At 50.2% G+C, this 19,871-nt stretch overlaps 1 protein-coding gene across 1 annotated transcript in view; it reads right to left on the bottom strand.

Annotated features, from left to right (window-relative positions):
• Window positions 1-19,871, bottom strand: part of SETD2 (SET domain containing 2, histone lysine methyltransferase) — a 57,124-nt gene that overhangs the window by 26,362 nt on the left and 10,891 nt on the right. The window contains exons 2-11 of the mRNA XM_058026786.1: window positions 18,765-18,780; window positions 10,986-15,364; window positions 9,951-10,082; window positions 8,628-8,756; window positions 7,305-7,428; window positions 6,216-6,293; window positions 5,875-5,972; window positions 4,671-4,797; window positions 1,437-1,571; window positions 963-1,091 (exon numbers count right to left, since the gene is read on the bottom strand). Of these exons, the coding sequence (XP_057882769.1) occupies window positions 963-1,091; window positions 1,437-1,571; window positions 4,671-4,797; window positions 5,875-5,972; window positions 6,216-6,293; window positions 7,305-7,428; window positions 8,628-8,756; window positions 9,951-10,082; window positions 10,986-15,364; window positions 18,765-18,780 (5,347 nt within the window). The remainder of the gene's footprint in view (window positions 1-962; window positions 1,092-1,436; window positions 1,572-4,670; window positions 4,798-5,874; window positions 5,973-6,215; window positions 6,294-7,304; window positions 7,429-8,627; window positions 8,757-9,950; window positions 10,083-10,985; window positions 15,365-18,764; window positions 18,781-19,871) is intronic.

The raw sequence follows: 19,871 nt of genomic DNA, 5'->3' as shown, positions 1-19,871 counted from the left end.
CCCAGGTTGCTCCAAGCCCTGTCCAAGCTGGCCTTGGACATTTCCAGGGATGGGAAGTCCACAACCTCTCTGGGCAACCTGTGCCTGGACCTCACCACTCTCACAGGAGGAATTAATTCTTTCTTAACCACTGATGTAAATCTTTCCAAGAATTCCTTCCCAATATCCCAAAATATAAAATTTAAATATCTGATCTCCTCTATCTAGTGACAGTCACGGGTGATAGATTTTGGGAAGTTTTTTTCATGGAAAGGGTTGCTAAACATTGGAATGACTGCTCAGGGAGGTTTGGAGTGCCCATTCCTGGAGGTGTCCAAGGAACACCTGGAGGTGGCACTCAGTGCTCTGGGCTGGGGACAAGGTGAGGATTGGGCACAGCTTGGACACAATCACCCTGAACTTCCAGAAGTCTTTGGGCATCCAATCCCAAATTGTTTATGGAAAACTGAAACATTCCAGCTCCACTTCAGACTGTCAGGATCTCAAATTCCCTGGGCTTCAGCACGGAATAAACAGCAACAGCAACAACCTTTAAGTTCTGGCTCATGGAATCTATGTCAGGAATCTAAGGAAAACCACAGGAGCAAATTCCTTCCGTTTATTAAGGATCTGCCTGAGGGCAGAACTTTCAGGCCTGTAGTTCTGAGGCACCTGAGGTTGTTTTCCATGAACACTTGGCACAGATTTGTATTTGAAAAAAAAAAGAAGGAAAAGAAAATCCTCGTGATCCCGAGCATTCAGCAAAGCTGCCAAAACCCTTTTCCCCAAAAAGGGCTGGCCAGCCCTGGCACAGGCTGGAGTCCCCATTCCTGGTGGGATTTGAGGGCCCTGTGGATGTGGCACTTGGGGACAAGGGTGAGTGGTGGCCTCAGCAGGGCTGGGGAAGGGTTGGACTCGATCTCAAAGGGCTTTTCCCACCTCGAGGATCCCGTGAGAGCTCCCAGTGCCAGGGAATCACTGACCTCCAGCTGCAGCTTCAGGTTGTTGGCCGTGCTCCCTCTGCCATCGCCCAGCTCCGTCATCCAGATCCAGAGCAGGGACAAGCCGTGACACTCCAGGAAGGACTTGAGGCAGGACTGCGAGTGCGTGTTCTGGAGGGCCAGAGGTGGGAACATCAGACACTTCCAGGCAAAACCATGGAAAACTGCTCCACTGGGATCATGCTCAAAGCCACGGCAGAGCCAGAACTCGGCACCTGAGCAGGCCCAAGCTGATCTGAGTGGCTGCAACTGCTGGGGTTGGAGCAGGGATCCAGCCGCAGGACCACTGCAACCACTACAGCTCAGAACTGAAGGACAGTGGATCCTGGAGCTGCTCAGCTGAGCTGGGGATGCAGCAGAAAGGGCAGGACCTGCCTCCCACACTGCCCGTGCTCCTCTGAGGATGTCACTGGAACAGGACGTGGATCCCTCCCCTCCCAGGCCGCTCCTCCTCACCTGGATGAGCTTGAGGCAGGTGAGTTTCTGCTCCAGCGTTTCGATGCGCACCATGAGCCGCGACAGGCTCAGCACCTGGTTCTTATCAGAGAGCCCCTCCCCGTTCTCCAGCAGCGCCTCCAGCTCCCCATCCACCTGCAGAGCCACAGAAAACACCCTCAGCCTCAGCCCAGGCAATTCCCTGACTCCAAGCTCCCTTTCCCCTCATTTTCCATTTTCCCATTTTCCACCTTTCAGCTCTGCTGGAAATTCCAGGTGGTTGCACCAAAACCCTCCCGGCCCTGAGTTTATCTTTTCATGCAGAAAACAAGCTAAGAAATTATCTTTAATTGCAGGTAAAACTTATTATTTATATTCTGAGTTGTATAAATTCTTTATAAATTTGTAATGATTAATGGATTATAAACTATAACAGATTTATAATCCTTACAACCAGAGAGTCCCTCTCCGCAAGGACACTGAAATATCATCCTCTCATTTAGGGACTAATTAGTGTTTTAAAACACCCTATAAATGATTTAGGGATTATTTCTTGGCTTACTCACTCTCTAGAAATGATTTAGGAATTATTTCTGGTCTCCTCACTCTCTGATACAGCACACTAAGATGAAACTGGCATTTTTAAACTTCCCCAAAGAATTAGGAATAAATCTTCTCCATAGGAACAGAGGTTTGTCCCTTCAAGGATGGAATAATTACAATTTGTAGGAATTAAAGAAGAGCCTGTGCAGGTTCTTGCAGAAGATTTCACCCAAAAAAAAATTCCTCTTGCTCTGGATTCTCTGCACTTTTTCCACATGGCATGAACCCTTCCCTGCAATTCCATGCATTGTCTCTAAAATTCCACCTCCCAACCTGGAAATGGTGAAACTCTGCCCTTGGAGCTGCCAAATTTAGGTGATGCCTTATATGGCAAAGCCAATGTTGTTCATCTTTCATCACTGTTTACAAATCATGGAAAGCAACCCACATTTTTAAATCAAATTTATGGAGTTATGGATGAGCAAATACTGGACCTAGGAAAGTCACTCTCTGGTGGGACTTTAAAAAACCAGGAGAAAGGAAATTGGATTTAACTGAAGATCCAAGAAAATAAATAAATCAATAAATCCCCTCAATAAATCTTGAGGGATCTTGTGAAATGAAATTATTGGAGTTGGAAAAGACCTCCAAGATCATCAATCCAACCTTTGATGACACTGAAAACCTTGAGGTCATCAGGAGTAAACATCTCCCAAAGGAACAGAGATGGGATGAGAGGAAATGGCCTCAAACTGTGCCAGAGGCGGCTCAGGTTGGATATTGGGGAAATTCCTTCATGGAAAGGGTTGGTGGTGGTGGAATGCCCATTCCTGGAGGGATTTAAAGCCACGTGGATGTGGCACTTGGGATGAGAGGAAACAGCCTCAAACTGTGCCAGAGGCAGCTCAGGTTGGATATTGGGGAAATTCCTTCATGGAAAGGGTTGGTGGTGGTGGAATGCCCATTCCTGGAGGGATTTGAAGAAAGCCACGTGGAAGTGGCACTTGGGATGAGAGGAAACAGCCTCAAACTGTGCCAGAGGCAGCTCAGGTTGGATATTGGGGAAATTCCTTCATGGAAAGGGCTGGTGGTGGTGGAATCCCCATTCCTGGAGGGATTAAAGCCACGTGGAAGTGGCACTTGGGGACATGGGTGTTCTTGGCAGTGCTGGGGAGTGGCTGGGCTCAATGGCAGAGGCTCAACCTGGAAAAGTCAGTTTCTGGTGGGACTTTAAAAAAACAGGAGAAAGGAAATTGGATTTAACTGAAGATCCAAGAAAACGCAAATCTTGAGGGACCTTGTGAAATGAAATCATTGGAGTTGGAAAAGACCTCCAAGATCATCAATCCAACCTTTGATAACACTGAAAACCTTGAGGTCATCAGGAGTAAACATCTCCCAAAGGAACAGAGATGGGATGAGAGGAAATGGCCTCAAACTGTGCCAGAGGCGGCTCAGGTCGGATATTGGGGAAATTCCTTCATGGAAAGGGCTGGTGGTGGTGGAATCCCCATTCCTGGAGGGATTAAAGCCACATGGAAGTGGCACTTGGGGACACAGGTGGTTTTGGCAGTGCTGGGGAGTGGCTGGGCTCAATGGCAGAGCCTCAACCTGGAAAAGTCAGTTTCTGGTGGGACTTTAAAAAAACAGGAGAAAGGAAATTGGATTTAACTGAAGATCCAAGAAAACACAAATCTTGAGGGACCTTGTGAAATAAAATCATTTGAGTTGGAAAAGACCTCCAAGATCATCAATCCAACCTTTGATGACACTGAAAACCTTGAGGTCATCAGGAGTAAACATCTCCCAAAGGAACAGAGATGGGATGAGAGGAAACGGCCTCAAACTGTGCCAGAGGCGGCTCAGGTCGGATATTGGGGAAATTCCTTCATGGAAAGGGCTGGTGGTGGTGGAATCCCCATTCCTGGAGGGATTAAAGCCACATGGAAGTGGCACTTGGGGACACAGGTGGTTTTGGCAGTGCTGGGGAGTGGCTGGGCTCAATGGCAGAGCCTCAACCTGGAAAAGTCAGTTTCTGGTGGGACTTTAAAAAAACAGGAGAAAGGAAATTGGATTTAACTGAAGATCCAAGAAAACACAAATCTTGAGGGACCTTGTGAAATAAAATCATTTGAGTTGGAAAAGACCTCCAAGATCATCAATCCAACCTTTGATGACACTGAAAACCTTGAGGTCATCAGGAGTAAACATCTCCCAAAGGAACAGAGATGGGATGAGAGGAAACGGCCTCAAACTGTGCCAGAGGCGGCTCAGGTCGGATATTGGGGAAATTCCTTCATGGAAAGGGCTGGTGGTGGTGGAATGCCCATTCCTGGAGGGATTTAAGCCACGTGGAAGTAGCACTTGGGATGAGAGGAAACAGCCTCAAACTGTGCCAGAGGCGGCTCAGGTCGGATATTGGGGAAATCCCTCAGTGGAAAGGGCTGGTGGTGGTGGAATCCCCATTCCTGGAGAGATTAAAGCCACGTGGATGTGGCACTTGGGATGAGAGGAAACAGCCTCAAATTGGGCCAGAGGCAGCTCAGGTAGGATATTGGGGAAATCCCTCACTGGAAAGGGTTGGTGGTGGTGGAATCCCCATTCCTGGAGGGATTTAAAGCCACGTGGATGTGGCACCTGGGGACATGGGTGGTTTTGGCAGTGCTGGGGAGTGGCTGTGCTCAATGGCAGAGGCTCAATCCCCAAACTCACCGAGTCCTTTTTGCGGGATCGTTCCTTCTTCATCTTGCCCCCGGCCGCGCGGATGCTGACCCTGTTCTCCCCTCCCAGGTACCCCCGGCAGTTGGAGGAGCCACAGAAACATTTCTGGGCCTCTTTGCTGTGGGGGGACACAAAGGGAGGTTCAGTAACAGCCCAGCCCCAGCCACAGCCAGCTCTGCACCCACCAAAGCCAGGAATGGGAATGGCTCTGCATGGAAGAGCCACTGAAAACTCAAACAAAGGCTTTATTCCCAACACAGCTGCCATGATCCCCAGCCTCACTTCCAGGCTCTCCACAGGCCAAGAACCAGGAATCAGAGAGGAAAAGGTGGAGCTGGTGGGGCTGACAACTTCTTATCCCACATTGCCATCAATATCCTAATTTTCCTAAGGAATTTAGCCTCAGGATTATACATCCATTAGGAAAAACTTGCATTTCAGAGCATTTTATAGCTCATATATTGAATGTGAGAGCTCAAAACAGGATAAAGAATGAGCTCAGGATTCATGGGAGCAGCAAAATACACATGGAAAATTTGTTTTGGATGTTCAGCCATAGATAATAAATACAATAAATACAACAAATATAGTTCCCAAGGAATATTTCTACCAAGCCTCTGTATTTCCCACTTGACACACCATCCATTTTAAACTCCATTCCACAATTTCTTGGGAAAATAGTAGGGTTTTACTTTAAATATGTGGAACCCACTGGAGGAACGTGGCCCTGCAGGGGTAAGAAGCAGGGAAGCTCAATTCCAGGAATTTCTAGGAATGAGGAATTATCTTAAAATGCAACTAAAAACTCATTCCTGCTTACAGAGGGGGCCTGGAGAAGGATTCAAAAGGAAAAGGAAGGGATGTTCCTCAAGTTATACTTCACCAAAGAGCAATGGAGGTTTAGCAAAGGGATCCCAATTCCAGGCTGGAGCTTTCCCTGCAGCCCTGGATTAGGCCAGGAAGAGAGGATGAGTTATCCAGGGGGTTTTACAGCTCCTCAAAGCTTGCCAAGCCATAAAACAGCAGTGGGAAGGGAAGAACAGGAATTCTGGAGGAATATCCCAAAGTCTAATCAATAACCAGACGGGAAGAAGCAGGGAAGGGGATTCTCTGGGAAAGGGATGGAGCAGGAGCAGCGGCACTGGGAGAGGGGAAGAGCAGGAATTCCTGGGCCAGGAAAGGGAAGGGGACGTACCCATATCTCTGGAACTGGTAATCAAACGTCAGCTCCGAGCCTGACGGGACCAGCTTGGTGGTGAAAAACCCAACCCTCAGCTGCCCATTCACAGTCCACTGTGGAGAAAAGGACACCAGGAGTTATTCCAGCCTCAGCTCCAGGTCTGCTTTCCCTGAACACCCCAATCCTTGGAGAAACAGCACTGGGGAGTTTAAAACCAGGCCAAGTGCCCGGTTTAAATCCAGGTGTTTTCATGTCACTGATACAACATCAACAAAAACCCCCAAAATAAAGAAGGAAGATGCTTCACTGTGAGCTCCCCAGAGGGAGGAGCTGCTGGACTGGACCCAGCATTTTACCTTTTGGGTCTCACAGTTTGGCTCACAGCTGTGGTTCATGAAGCGGGAGCAGTTCCCTTTCTGGGTGGCATCGATGATCTGAAAAGGGACAAGAAATGCAGGGAAAGGTTCATTCCTTGGGATGGGACAAAGCTGCAAACACAACCCTTGTGGGAATCATCTCCTTTCCCACTGTTTATTTGATATTCTCCATCTTTATTGTAGAGACTGGGGTTTGTCAGGACATTAAATCCCCGAAAAAAGAGCACTCAGGTACACAGCTCCTCATTTTCCAGAGTTCTCCAGCTGGGTGCAGATCCTGGATTTTGTTTCTGATACGGCCATGAGGGGTTGGGAGAGTGAATTTTCTCCCACACACCTCATACTCCAAGGGAAAAGTGATCCCAGAAATAAAAACTCCTTTTATGACTGGAAATGCTCCTTTGTGACGCTTAAAATCACACAACAATCTCAAAAACCCTTATTTTAGGAGGAAAAACACCCAGGAAAAACCACTCTGAGTATTTTTAGCTCCTTTTCTCTCAAGCTCTCCAGACCCAAAAAGTCCTGACAGGTGAGACAAGGAGAATAAGAGATGGAATTTCTATTTATCCCCCTTGTTCTCAGGCAGACAGAACAGCTCCACATCCCTTGGAGCTGAAGCAGCCATAAATAATTAAGGATATCCCATTTATAAATATTCCAGTGGCAATCCTGCACAGAGGGACTCTGCCAGCTTTAAATATCCCAATTTCATGGAGTTTAATGTGAAAGGAAATGTGGATTTTTGTTACATTTGAGCACCCAAAAAGGGCAAGTTTGGCTTAGAAGATCTTCCCAAACTTCTCTCCCATGGAACAATGAGCCATGCTCCACCTTCTCCTTTGGAAAGACACTTTCCCTTCCCTAAGGGGTTCATTTAAGCTGCTAGAATTTTGTTGGAATTGAGCAAAGGGTTAGAAAATCCTGAGGCTTGAAGTTTGCTTTCCTCAGGAAAACACTCCCAGTGGATTCAGGACATTGTTCCATGGGATCCCAAGGAGCTGGTGCTGTACACAGCTAAATTCAGCCTTTCCCAAAGCAATCCCATGCCAGCAATCCCCTGCTCACCTCATCATTCTTCAGGGCCATGAAATAATAGTGGATGTTCTTGTTCCGGGCATATTCCTTCACCCGAGCCTTGAACTCCTTGTGATCCAGCACCTCCCCACAGTATTCCAAAACAAAAGTGTTGCTGCAAGAGGGAAAAACATCCATTTTCTTAGCAAAAAAACCCACACAAATAACATAAAATAATCCCTGTTCAGGTGGATTCTCTGAACAAAACTCCCAGCCTGGCCATCCTGGCGGTGTAGCAATCATGATGTGCTTTCATCTCAGGGAATTCTGATTAATTTGGGATTTTATGCTGTCACATGGGAAGGTGACAGAAGGATGAAGCTCCCCTTGGAGCAGGGTTTGTTCTATAAATTCTATATATTCATAGAATTACAGGATGGCTTAGGTGGGAAGGGAACTTTGAGCTCATCCCATTCCAACACCATTCCATGGGCAGGGACACCTGCAACTGTCCCAGAGTGCTCCCAGCCCTGTCCAGCCTGGCCTTGGACACTGCCAGGGATCCAGGGGCAGCCACAGCTGCTCTGGGCTGGAAAACACTTTTCCAGGAGGAAATTTTCCCAATATCCCACCCTGAGCTGCCCTGGCCCAGCCTGAGGCCGTTCCCTCTCCTCCTGTCCCTGTTCCCTGGGATAAGATCCCAAATCCCCCTGGCTGTGCCCTCCTGTCAGGAGCTGTGCAGAGCCACAAGGGCCCCCTGAGCCTCCTCTTCTCCAAGCTGAGCCCCTTGCCAGCTCCTCAGGAATTCTGCAGCCCCTTCCCAGCCCTGTTCCCTGCCCTGGACACACTCCAGGTTGCTCCCTTCTCCCTCATCTTGGTCTCCCCCATCCTGATCCTCCCTTGTGCCTCAGGAGATCTCAATGTCCTCACTCCTCTCTTCTTTCACCTCACCTAACCCAGCTCTTGGAATTACAATTCTGAATTAACAGTGGAAGGAAAGATCCCCTCTGGATCCTCTTATTGTCCAAAAGGGAGGAAGAGGAGGAGGACTCAGAAGAGAAGTTTTGCAGAGATGGGAAGAGAAGGATGGACACAACTGGAGTGACACAGGGACAGAGAAACGGGAGGCAGATTCATCCCAAGAATAAGCCATGGAAAGGCTGTTGGGAAACCAGGAAGAGCAGAACCAGAGCGGGAGATCAAAGAACAGATGGGCAGATGCCAAAGAGGAAGAGGAACACCCATCAGGGACAAGGATGAGCTGGCAGAACCTCAGCCCATCTCCTGGCCGGGAAATCCAGACCCCACAGGCCCCTTTCCCTTCAGGAGGGAGCAAAAGGGTGGGAACAGGCTGTGGGAGGAGGGAAGGCTTACGATGGCAGGTCCTTGGCAGCTCTGAGCCCCCAGCCCTTCTTCTCAGTCAGGATCACCTCCACATCCGCGTGCTGCTTCTTCTGGAAGCGCCGGTTGGAGCAGTAGTCACCGTTCGGACACCGGGAGGAGCTGAGGGGAGGGAAGGGAAGGGAGCAAATCAATTCCCAGCAGGAAAACAGCGCCCAACAGGAAGGGCTCAGATGGGAAATAAACCCCAAATAATCACGAGAAATTCCGTGTGAAACCTTCAAATGTGGTTTGCTATAAAAAGCACAAGCACGTGACTGCCAGCGTGCAAATGCAGATCGTTTATTTCTGGAAAGATAAAAACATTTGGAATGCTGATGCCGCTGTGTTTCTGTATCAGGGCATCCCAGTGGGGAGAACTGGGCTCTTCTCCCCTTGTTTTGGGGGTTATTCCTTCAAGATATTCCCTGCCCTTCGTGTGGCCTATGAGGTATGAGCAAAAATTGGGATTCTGCCAGGTAATTTCAGTCCTTCCACAATGCTTGTGCCAGAAGGGAATCCCACCAAGCACCTTGTCCCTGCCTCCAGCTCCCAAACCTCTCCAGAGGGAGAAGGAGACACCAGCCATAGGCTGGAGAGGCTCTGGAGAAACAAGATCCAGGAGTTTGTGAGGGCTGATCTCCTGCAGATCATCCAAAGATTTAAATCATGGAATCATGGAATGGTTTGAGTGGGAAGGGACCCTGAGGATCATCTCATTCCACCCCCTGCCATGAGCAGGGACACCTCCCACTGTCCCAGGCTGCTCCAAGCCCCATCCAACCCCTGAAACCTTCCAGGGATGGAGCAGCCACAGCTTCTGCTGGCAGCTCCCAAGGTCCCTCCAGGCCAGCACAGACACTTCACTGCCACAAACACATTTTATGAAAAATCCTTTCCTCAGGATTTCTTCTCCTGAGAAGCTGAGAAGCCTCAGAAATGAAATGTAACCAATAATTATCTGCTGCTGTGGAATGCAACAGGTGCATCTGTGATTGGTCCATGTTGGTTGTTTTTAATTAATGGCCAGTCACAGTCAGCTGGCTCAGACTCTCTGGTCAGTCACAAGATTTTATTAGTATTCTTTCCTTTCCTTGCTAGCCTTCTGATGAAATCCTTTCTTCTATTCTTTTAGTACAGCTTTAACATAATATATATATCATAAAACAATAAACCAGCCTTCTGAAACATGGAGTCAAGATTCTCGCCTCTTCCCTCGTGAACACCACCACACTTCACTGCCACCTCCCAGGAATTCCCAGCTTATCTGAGGGATTCCCAGGACACCTCCAGGCCAACGCATGGACCCCAGCTCACCACTCGATCATGAGCAGGCGATTGAGACAATCCTCCCCACAGGCCACCTCGCCCTGCGCCCGCTCCTCCTTGGACAGCGGGGGACACTCGCACAGCATCCGCTTGATGTCCCGGTGAGATTTGTTCTTCTTCCTGGGAAGCCAAGGCATGGAAATGCAGGTGAGACAGCAGCCAGGTGGAGAAACTCCTCCTCAATCCTGACCAGTGGTTTTTGGAAAAAATGGAAAATAAATGTCTCAAGGTACGGATTGATAACCCTAGGGACAGGAATAGCCAAGGACGCTTGGCTTGGTGATGACTTTGTGATGACAGACAAAAAGTGATTCCTTAAAGAGAATTCCCAGGATATTTTGCTGTTTTCCCTTTCTCCTCCCTATGTTTATCTGGACACCCATATTTTAACAAGGCAAATTGGAGGGTTTTGGTATTTCAGCCTCTGCTTTGCTGTCAAGTGAGAGGATGAGAAAGAGGAGAAAATTAGAGTTAGACAAAAAGCAGGGCATCCACTAATTCATACTGTAGCTTCCATGAAGGATTTGGGGAATGCTCTGGAGTGTGGATCCCAACGAGACAAAAAAACTGTAAGAAAAAAAAATTAAATTATGGCCATTAAATTTTACAGAGCTCCGCTGAGATGATAAATGAAGACATGGAAGTAACCAAAGCCTTTGGAAAAGCGCCTTGTTTGTCCAAAAGTTTTTCCACACCCAGGCAGAATTCCCTGTGCCAAAGAAAGGGAGCGAGCTGGCATCTGGGGACATTAAACAGGCAGGATCTGGTAAAGCTATAAAAAAGGGTACAAATAAATCAACCTTTCCCTCTGATCCTCCCATTTTCCAACTCTTCTCAGCTCTTGGGACTGTCTGGGGCAAACTGGGCAATTCTCTTTAGGAGAAAAGAGCCTGGGGTGGCTTTGCCAAATGTGGGGAATGCAACAACCCTGCCCCTCCCTCCAATTTGGCCATAAAAACCCAGCCATCCTGGAACCAAACGGAAGCTAAATCCCAATTAAAACAAGGACAGAGCAGCAGTTACCTCTCTGTCAAGTAGACGTTCTCCTCGATGAGGTCGAAGTAACAGGGCATCTTCCCCTGCTTGGCAAACTCCTTCCAGCGCTGGGGGTCCCTGAAGTCATCCATGATGCACAACCTGCCCACCATGGAGGAATCCTGCGGCGCTGGCTCCACCTGCTCCCCCTCCAGCTTCCCCTTCCTCTTCTCCCCAGAGTCCCCATCGCTCTCCGAGTCGCTCTCCAGCTCCGGCCGCCTCTTTTTTGGTGGGCCTCGTTCCTTCACGTCGTTTTTCTCCAAAGCTTTCACCTCGTCCTTCTTCTCCCCGGCCGGCACCGGCTCCTTGGTGGAATTGCTGCTGATTTCGTGCGCCTGCACCGAGCCCTTCTCCCTCTGCCCGGGCATCTGGGATTTTCCAGAGGGGCTGGGAAAGCGGGGCTTGCACTCCTCATCCCAGCGCTCATCCTCTTCATACTCCTCGTGGTCTTCCGTGAGGGAATCCGGCACCTGCCCTTGGCCGCGTTCGTAGTTGACCACGGAGCCTCTGCTGGCCGCCCTTGCATCCCAGTAACCGTTGCCTTGCCAGTAGCTCTGGGAGCTGGGATAGGCTCCTGGTCCTGGCTGGTAAACGTAGCCTGAGTACATCCCAAAGCTGCTGTCTGGCTGCTGGTAGGTGCTGCTGGGCTTCTCCGTCTGGGAGAAGTCCCAGCCTGCTGCACCCATCTCCTCCGGGGCACGGAAACCATCCAGCCTGGAGTAGTCTCCGAGGCCAGACTGGTTCAGCCCGCCCTGCCCCTGCCGACTGTCAGGCTTGGAAGAGCTCATCTGGTGCCGGGATGTGTCGGTGCTCTCCAAGCTCTCTGGGACACAGAAGGGCTGCTCCTCTGGCCGGCCCATGGGCCTCCCCATGGCCACCACGTCCGGCAGCACCATCCTGTCCTCCGTGCCGGCTTTGCCGTGGCAATCGGCCGTCAGGTCCGCCTGGCTCGTGCTGTCCACGCCGTCGCTCTGGGCCTGGCACGGATCCGCCCGCAGCTCCTCCAGCTCCTTCCTGCTCAGCTCCGTGGAGGTGGCCAGACTCTTCTCCATCCCTCTGGGAGAACACCTGCTCTCCACCTGGGGACCACCTTTACTCCCCATATTTTCTGACCTCTCCTCATAGTAGGTCCTGCTGGGCTCGGGCCGCTCATCATCCCAGTGGTCGGAGAAGCGCCGGTTGCTCCGGGAGGAGCCCGGGCTGCTCTCCTCCATGGCTATGGTGGAGTTCTTGGGAACCACCACGACCGACTGGAGCTTCTTCGGCGGCGTCCCATCGTCGGAATCAGAGTCCTCCGTGTCGCTGTCCTCGCTCCCCCTCTCGCTGTCACTGTCCCCCATGTCGGAATAATCGTCGTGGCCAGCGGGAATGAATTCCGAGGCGTTGCCGCTGCTGTCGCACGTCGGGGTTTGGGTCACCATCTCCGTGTCCTCTGTGGTGACAATGACATCGGAGGAGGGATACAAAGCGTCTGGAAAAGCCGAGGCCACCAAGGGCTCGCTTCCCTCATCCCTCTCGGCCGATACGCCGGGACACTGAACCCTCAGCTCATCCAGCTCAGCTCCCTCGGTGGAAACAGCGCTTTCTTCCACAACCTCTCTGCCGCGGTGCTCCAGCGGCACTTCCGAATAGTAGGAATGTTCATTCTGGAACGACGACTTGCCTTTTGCTGAGCCAACATCAACGTGCTGAGCATCCAACTCCAGCATCTCCTCAGCTTCCGAATGCTGAAGCGGCTCCTGGCACACACCTGGAGGGGGCACATCCCATTTGGAAGAGACACATTCTTCTGGCATGGGATGATCTGACTGGAGCTTCTGGGAACAGCCATCCTGGGAGGAATCCCTGCTCGAGCTTTCTGCTGCCAGGCTGATTTTATGGGAAGGATGGCCGTGTTCATCCTCCCCAGCAGACTTGGAATGGGAATCCTCCGTGCTGTCGTAATCGCACGTCACCGTCTGCGGCTCCACCTGCACGTCCAGGAAAGTCTCAGATGTCACCTTCAAATCCGCAGGCTCCGCTTCGATTTCCACTTCCGAGTGGTACAAACCAGGGGTGGCATCGTCGGAAATGTAGCAAAAAACAGGTTCTTTGGTTTTGTCACACGGAGTCACCTCCTCATCCAGCTTCTTAAGGACAGTGTTAGTGGCATCTACATTCACGGCAGGGAGAGGGGCAGCTTCCTCTGGCTGCTGCGGCTCCGGAGCCTCCGCCTCCTGGAACAGGCTGTTGCACTCGCTGGACTGCACCCGGGAATCATCCAGCCCTTGCTCTTGGGACACGGCCATGCTCTCAAACCCATTGGATGGCAACGGATATGACGGGCTGGTCTTGACGGCAGGCGATGCTTCCGAGGGACCCGGGCCGTGCTCAGAGGATGCAGCGACATCCTCTGCTCTGCAGGCACTGGAGGTTGCCAGACCCTCGTCCTGACCCTCTGGGGAGCCATTCACGCTCGACTCCGTGGGGAAACACGTTCTTAAGGGATCGTGCTTTGCCTTTAAGAACGTTTCTTGCTCCTTAACACTGTCGTGGCCTTCGTTTGCTGCAAGTTCCTCGGATTTAGAGTTTGCCAAACCCGCCCTGGAGTCGTCAGCCTTCGGCAAAGCGGGAGAATCACTGAATTGATTTAACGGAGAAAGCGTCTTTTCCCTTTCCAACTTTTTCACACTGGACACCCTGATCTCATTGTTCTTTACACAAGAGGTCTCTAAATCTAGAGAATTAGACTTGGACTTGATTTCTTCAATCGATTCTGTACAACAGAAAGAACTCTTAAATTTATCAGGCTTTGGTGCGGGGGCCTTGGAAGGGGTGGATTTATAGCGGGAGGAATTCACATTACTGTCGGGCTTGGAATGGGATGTCCCCTTCCGATAGCCCAGTTCATCGAGGGGAGAGCACCTTTTGGATACTTCACTTTCAGAAGTCCTTTTGGAATCTCGATCCGCTTTCGAAGACGACCTCCCTCGCCTGTCCACGTCGGCGTGAGACGACTCCACTTTGCTGTCCCTGTCCGACTTGGAGTAAGAGGATCTCGAGTCTCTGTAGGAGGAGGAGGAATGGGAGGACGTACGCCGGGAGTCGCTGGACCTGGAATGTGTCCTCCTGTACTCATCCTCCGAGTCCGAGCTCTCCCGCGCCCGGCTGTCCGCGTACGACCGGGAGTAGCGCGACCGTTCCCGGTACGGGGAGCTCCGGTGGTACCGGCGGTCGGAGTCGTAGTAATGCGAGCGCTCCGACCTCGAGTAGGAGGAGCTGGTTCGGGAGCTGCGATCGGAGCGGGAACGGGAATGAGACCGGCTTCGCCTCCTCTCTCTGTCCGAGCGGGAGCGGGAGGACGAGTACCGCGAGTCTCTCTCCGATTTGGAATAGCTCGAGTACTTCTCATCCCTGTCCGACCTGGAGCGTGACGAGGACTTGCTCAGGTCATCACCGCGGAGGGACGCGGAGCTCCGTCTGGAGTCTCTCTCCTTTTCCGTGCTGGAGATCTTCTGTTCGTGTGACCGCTGGCTGGAGGAGGTCCTCACGGAATCCTCGTCGGACTCGGAGCCCTGCGGCGCGCCATCCGACTGGGAGAACTTCCTCTTGGCCCCCTGCCTCCGGGAGCACACGGGAGCGCCCTTCGAGCTGTCAGAAACCTCCTCCTCTTTCCCAATATGGGAATCCTCCTTCGGCGGGGTTATCTCCGTCTGCTCGGGCGCGGGTTGAGTCCCGCGTTCCTCCGAGCCGCGCGACGCCGGATCCCGCTTGGCGTCCGGCTCCAAGGGCAGCGCCTGGCTCGGCTCCCTGGGCACGGGGGCCTCGGCCTCGCCGGGCGGCGACAGCAGCAGCGCCGGCATCGGCGTCACCGGCGGCGGCGGCGGGGCCGTGGCTCCGGGAACCGGCATCGGTGACGCCGGCGGTGGCGGCGGGGGCGGAGGAGGCGGCGGCGTGGGGGGGAAATCCACAGCCAAGGCCACCGGTTCCGTTACCGGTGCCACCGGGGGTGGCTTTGCTGTGACATTCAGCAAATGTTTTTTAAAATGAATCTTCCCCAATTCTACCTTCGGTTTTGGAGGTGAAGATTCCTCGGCTGAGCTGGCGGTGTCCCCCAGGTCCAGTTTATATTTGGGGCTGAAATCGGTTGGAAGGGGAACCGCCGGAGGGGTGGGAGTTTCATTTTGTTTCTCGTTTCCCAGAGCAGCCAGGAATCGATTGGGTAGAGTTTTCTTGGTTAAACTAAAGCTGAAAGACACTTTTTGTCTTCCCTGCTCCTCAAGGTTAACCTTGGTTTTGGTGCCTTTGGGCAAGAAGCGGCTCGAGGCGACGCCTTTGAACACGGGGCCTTTGATAAAACCGGCTCTCGGCACCGTTTCAGGTTTGCCCTGTGGAAGAAAGAGAAGATGGAGTTGGAGGAATTGGACTTTGGGTTTTGGGGGGTTTGAACTCAGTTCTGCAGCATTTTCTTTCACCTGGAGAATTTTTCATGATGAGAAAAGAGAAATGCATACTCTGGGTCTGTCTTTATTGCCTGGCTCTGTCCTGAAAAAATCAATTCCTCAGACTTCTCCAGCTTGAAACTAAGCCTCCTCTGAGGTTTGGGCTGAGGCTTTTTATCTGACTTATTAATGACCAAGCTCAAAGTCCTTTTATCATTTAATTCTTATTTTTTAAAAAATAGAGTTCAGCTTACAAAGTTAATTGAGGGCAAAAATCTGGTTTGATGTCGTTTCTGTGGTCCCAGGCTACAAAAGATCCTGGGTTTTAAGCTCAAAGTGCATTTGTTTATGTAAATCCACCTGGATGCAGCCTTCCAGTACTGGAGAAGGCTCCAGGGAGAGCTCAGAGCCCCTGGCAGGGCCTGGAGGGGCTCCAGGAGAGCTGGAGAGGGACTGGGGACAAGGATGGAGGGACAGGACACAGGGAATGGCTCCCAGTGCCAGAGGGCAGGGATGGGTGGGAGATTGGGAATTGGGAATTCCTGGCTGGGATGGAATTCCCAGAGCAGCTGGGGCTGCCCCTGGATCCCTGGCAGTGCCCAAGGCCAGGTTGGACACTGGGGCTTGGAGCAACCTGGGACAATGGAAGGTGACCCTGCCATGGCAGGCGTGGCACTGGATGATCCTGAGGGTCCCTTCCCACCTAAATCCTTCTGGGATTCTGGAATTTGGTCCTAGCATAAACCAGACCAACCAAAATTACTGCAGGAATTCAAACCTCATCCTTTCCCACCGCCCCCCAATAGCCTTCTCCTGGCCATCACTAATTCCTGCAAGTTCCCAGGCTCAGGCCTAGACCAGCATTAATTAACAACTCCCCAAGAATTCCCATCAGGAGCCAGCGGTGCATGATGACTCTGTCACCTCTGGATCAACCGACCATCCCAAGCTGCCTCCTGCCCAGGAGCTCACTCAGCACCTTCCAAGCCCAAACCCAGGAATTTTCAGAGCACACATCACTCTATATTCACCCATTTGGGGAATTTCTCCCGCTCATCTGTGTCCCAGAAATAAAATCCTAGAGAAGATAAAGTGGCAAAAGGGCTTTGTTGTCCATAATCCCTATCTCCAAAAATCCAAATTGCATCAGAATCATGGAATTCCAGAATGGTTTGGGTTGAAGGGACCCTCAGGATTATCCTGCTTCAATCCTGCCATGGGCAGGGACACCTCCACTATCCCAGGTTGCTCCAAGCCCTGTCCAACCTGGTCTTGGACACTTCCAGGGATCCAGGGGCAGCCACAGCTGCTCTGGGAATTACATTTTTTGTGCTAACCCTAATTCCAATGGAAAGAGTCGTTTCCAAATTGTCCAGAGCCGGGTTTTGCAGCTGTAGCTGTGCCACGAGCACACTTCTGGCAGGAGCAGCAGTTTCCTGCAGCCCTCTGTGAATTATTAAGGATTTTGTTATCCTTTAACTCATGGAACAACATGGAGCTGCCCTGGATCAAGGCACCACAGTAAATGATTAAATGAGACATTGGTGGGTTGGAAATCCTGTGTTTTCTGCACCCTGGGACATCACATATCCCAAAAATTCCTCTTTTTCAAAGCATTGGGGGTTTCATTGTGAGCACCCGTTAATGGTCTACCCATGAATCATCCTGGTGACCCAATCCAGCATCTGGATCTGGATCTGCAGCAGCAAATTCCCTTCACTGTGGGAAAACTGGGAGCAAAACCCAAAAGCATTTCCTCGAAATCCATGGTTTTTATGAGGGGTCATTTCAGGGACAATTTTAAAGGATTTTCATGGCTAAAAGGGAACCCAAAACATTGACTTTGGAAAAAAAAGGAGAATCTCCAGCTCTGGAATGGGCTCCTCTCACCACAGCTCACAACCATCTCCACAAAGCCCTGCTGGAATTGAAATCCCTGTTTTCCAGAGAATCCACACATCACAAGTGTGGATTAATCCACATTAACTCATGGAAGAATGAAGGACAAAAGGAACACTACTGAGATCACCCTCCTGTAGGAGGTCAGCCTCCTGAAGAGTGAGTGAACAGCGTTTTGGGGGATTCCTGGATCAACTGTTATCCTTACAACCAGAAATTCCCAACTTTTTTACTCCAAGCTGGGACAAGAGAAGGGAGCAGGTCCCTCTCCAACCATATCCGAAGGATCTCCACAGGACTGAACCCAAATTCTTATCAGAGATAGGAATTTTTCATCATATCAACTATAAATAATAAATTAAGAAATATATAGGTAAAAATACTGGACATTCAGAGAATCAGCATTTCGGAGTTTTCCTTCTTGCTACAACTTTGGTGCCATTATTTAAAGTGTCAATGTGTTGATCAAAATCCTTCTAACTTCAAGCACAACAGCTTTGAAATAATGGGAATTAGGGGGTTTGGACAGATCCGCCTTTTCCCAAATATGGGATCTGCAGGCAAAAAAGAGCTGTCACATTTCCATTCCTCCCCTTCCCACAGCAAATTCAGCAGAGCTGACACAATCCAGCATATTTCCCCTCATGAGTTCACCCTTCCAGGGATTTTTTTCTTTAAACAACAGCAAGTCGAACAAAACACAATTCCCACAATTTGAAACACACTCCACAGGTGACTTGGTAAATGTAAAAGGTGGGAATTACAGAAAAGCTTTCCAGGAGAAGAGGAATTCTCCTTCCCCTCCTGTTTTACAGAAAGGGAACACTACCCAAAATGGAAAAAAAAAAGCACATCCAAAATGATTAACAGCCTTCATTCCAAAGCCAGGAGATTAAAATATATCCCAGGCCTCCAAGTTTTCTCTTTTCCCAACAAATTCATTGAGTCACAGGCAGCAAAACTCATTATTTTTACAAATTAAGTCTTTAAATAATCAGCACCAACCCACACCAAGCTGTGCCATCACCTCCCGTGCGCTTGTGGCACGAGTGCTACTGGAATTATTGCCACTTTTTCCCAAATTTAATGGGAATTATTGTCCTTCCTCCCCAAATTTAATAAGAATTACTGCCCTTCCTTCCCAAATTCAATGAGAATTACTGCCCCTCATTCCTAAATTTAATGGGAATTACTGCCCTTCCTTCCCAAATTTAATGGGAATTATTGTCCTTCCTTCCCAAATTAAACGGGAATTTTTGCCCCTCATTCCCAAATTTATTGAGAATTATTGCCCTTTCTTCCCAAACTGAGCAAGAGGGAGCCCAGAAAAGCACCCATTAGTTTTATCAAGCCCCTCTGTGGCTCTGGATTCATGGAATGCCTCAGTCAAACCAACCCAAGCTGGGCTCACAGGAGATCCAGGAATGTTGGAATTGGTTTTACTCACCTCATTTTCTTCTTCTCTATTGCAATCCAGCCGGGGAAACATGGAAAAAAAAAAACAAACAGGAAAAGAGGCTGTGAACAGCAGGTAGGAACAAGAAATGGAACATTGGACATCTGGATTTGGGATGGGAAGGACTTGGGACACAGAGTGAGGGAAACATCGATGGCACCCCGACACAAACCCAGCCATGGCACAGTTGGGAGGCTCCAAAATTCCCTGGAAAATCCCACATGGATCAGGACAGAGCAAACCTTTTTGGAGAGAACTGCTGGCTTGGTGCTGTCTCCAGATATTCCAACACGCTGCAGGAATAAAAGCCTCAAAAATGTCACTGAAAAAGGTGGATTTGGGATTCTTTCCATTTGAATACTTCCCTGAATAACCGAAAGTTTCTGCCTCTCATTAACAGAAATTAAAGATATTAACGAAGGTCTGACTGCTGTGCATCTGCCCTGGCTATTTGCATAATTAATCCCTATTTTGGCAGCTTGAAAATGAATTAATTAGGATCATTCTCCTCCGTGCTGAGCCAACAGGAAAGTTGGGTTTTCCCAGCTTTCCACTCTCCCCAAATTCTCTGCTCTGATCCCACAGCGAAGTCGTTTCTCCTCAGGGAAGGAGAAGGAACAGGAACACATCTCCCTCTCCTTGCTTTGCTCAATTCCTTGGAGAGTGTCAAGGAATTTTTTGGCCCTACCAACACATCTCAGCCAAGACATCAACAGTTCCTCTGTCAAGGATCTACCCAAGATCCCAAACCCCTCTCCAGCGCTCTGACACAGCCCAGAGCTGGAATTCTCCTACATTTCACCAGCTTTTATTCAGCACTGTTGTGGTGGCAAAGCCAAAGATTTCCCGCAGAAAAGTTCACAGATTCCACCTCAAGCATCAGCTCAATGAGAAATACCCACTTCTGGAAGAAAAAGTAAAGATTTTCATTTCGGAGCAACGCGGACGCGGTGACGGCACAAGAACCACCCAGGTTCTCCCTGAAACCATCCCCAGCTGGGAACTGGGAGCAAAGGGAAGTGCTGGGAACAACTTTCCCCTCAGGAATATCCTCCTGCCCCTCCAAAGGCTCCCATCCAATTGATCCAGCTTGTTAAA

This window comes from Melospiza georgiana, chromosome 1 (genome assembly GCF_028018845.1).
Source record: "Melospiza georgiana isolate bMelGeo1 chromosome 1, bMelGeo1.pri, whole genome shotgun sequence".
Taxonomy (NCBI): Eukaryota; Metazoa; Chordata; class Aves; order Passeriformes; family Passerellidae; genus Melospiza; species Melospiza georgiana.
The sequence above is the reverse complement of the archived record's forward strand: the minus strand, read 5'-3'. Positions and strand labels throughout refer to the sequence as shown.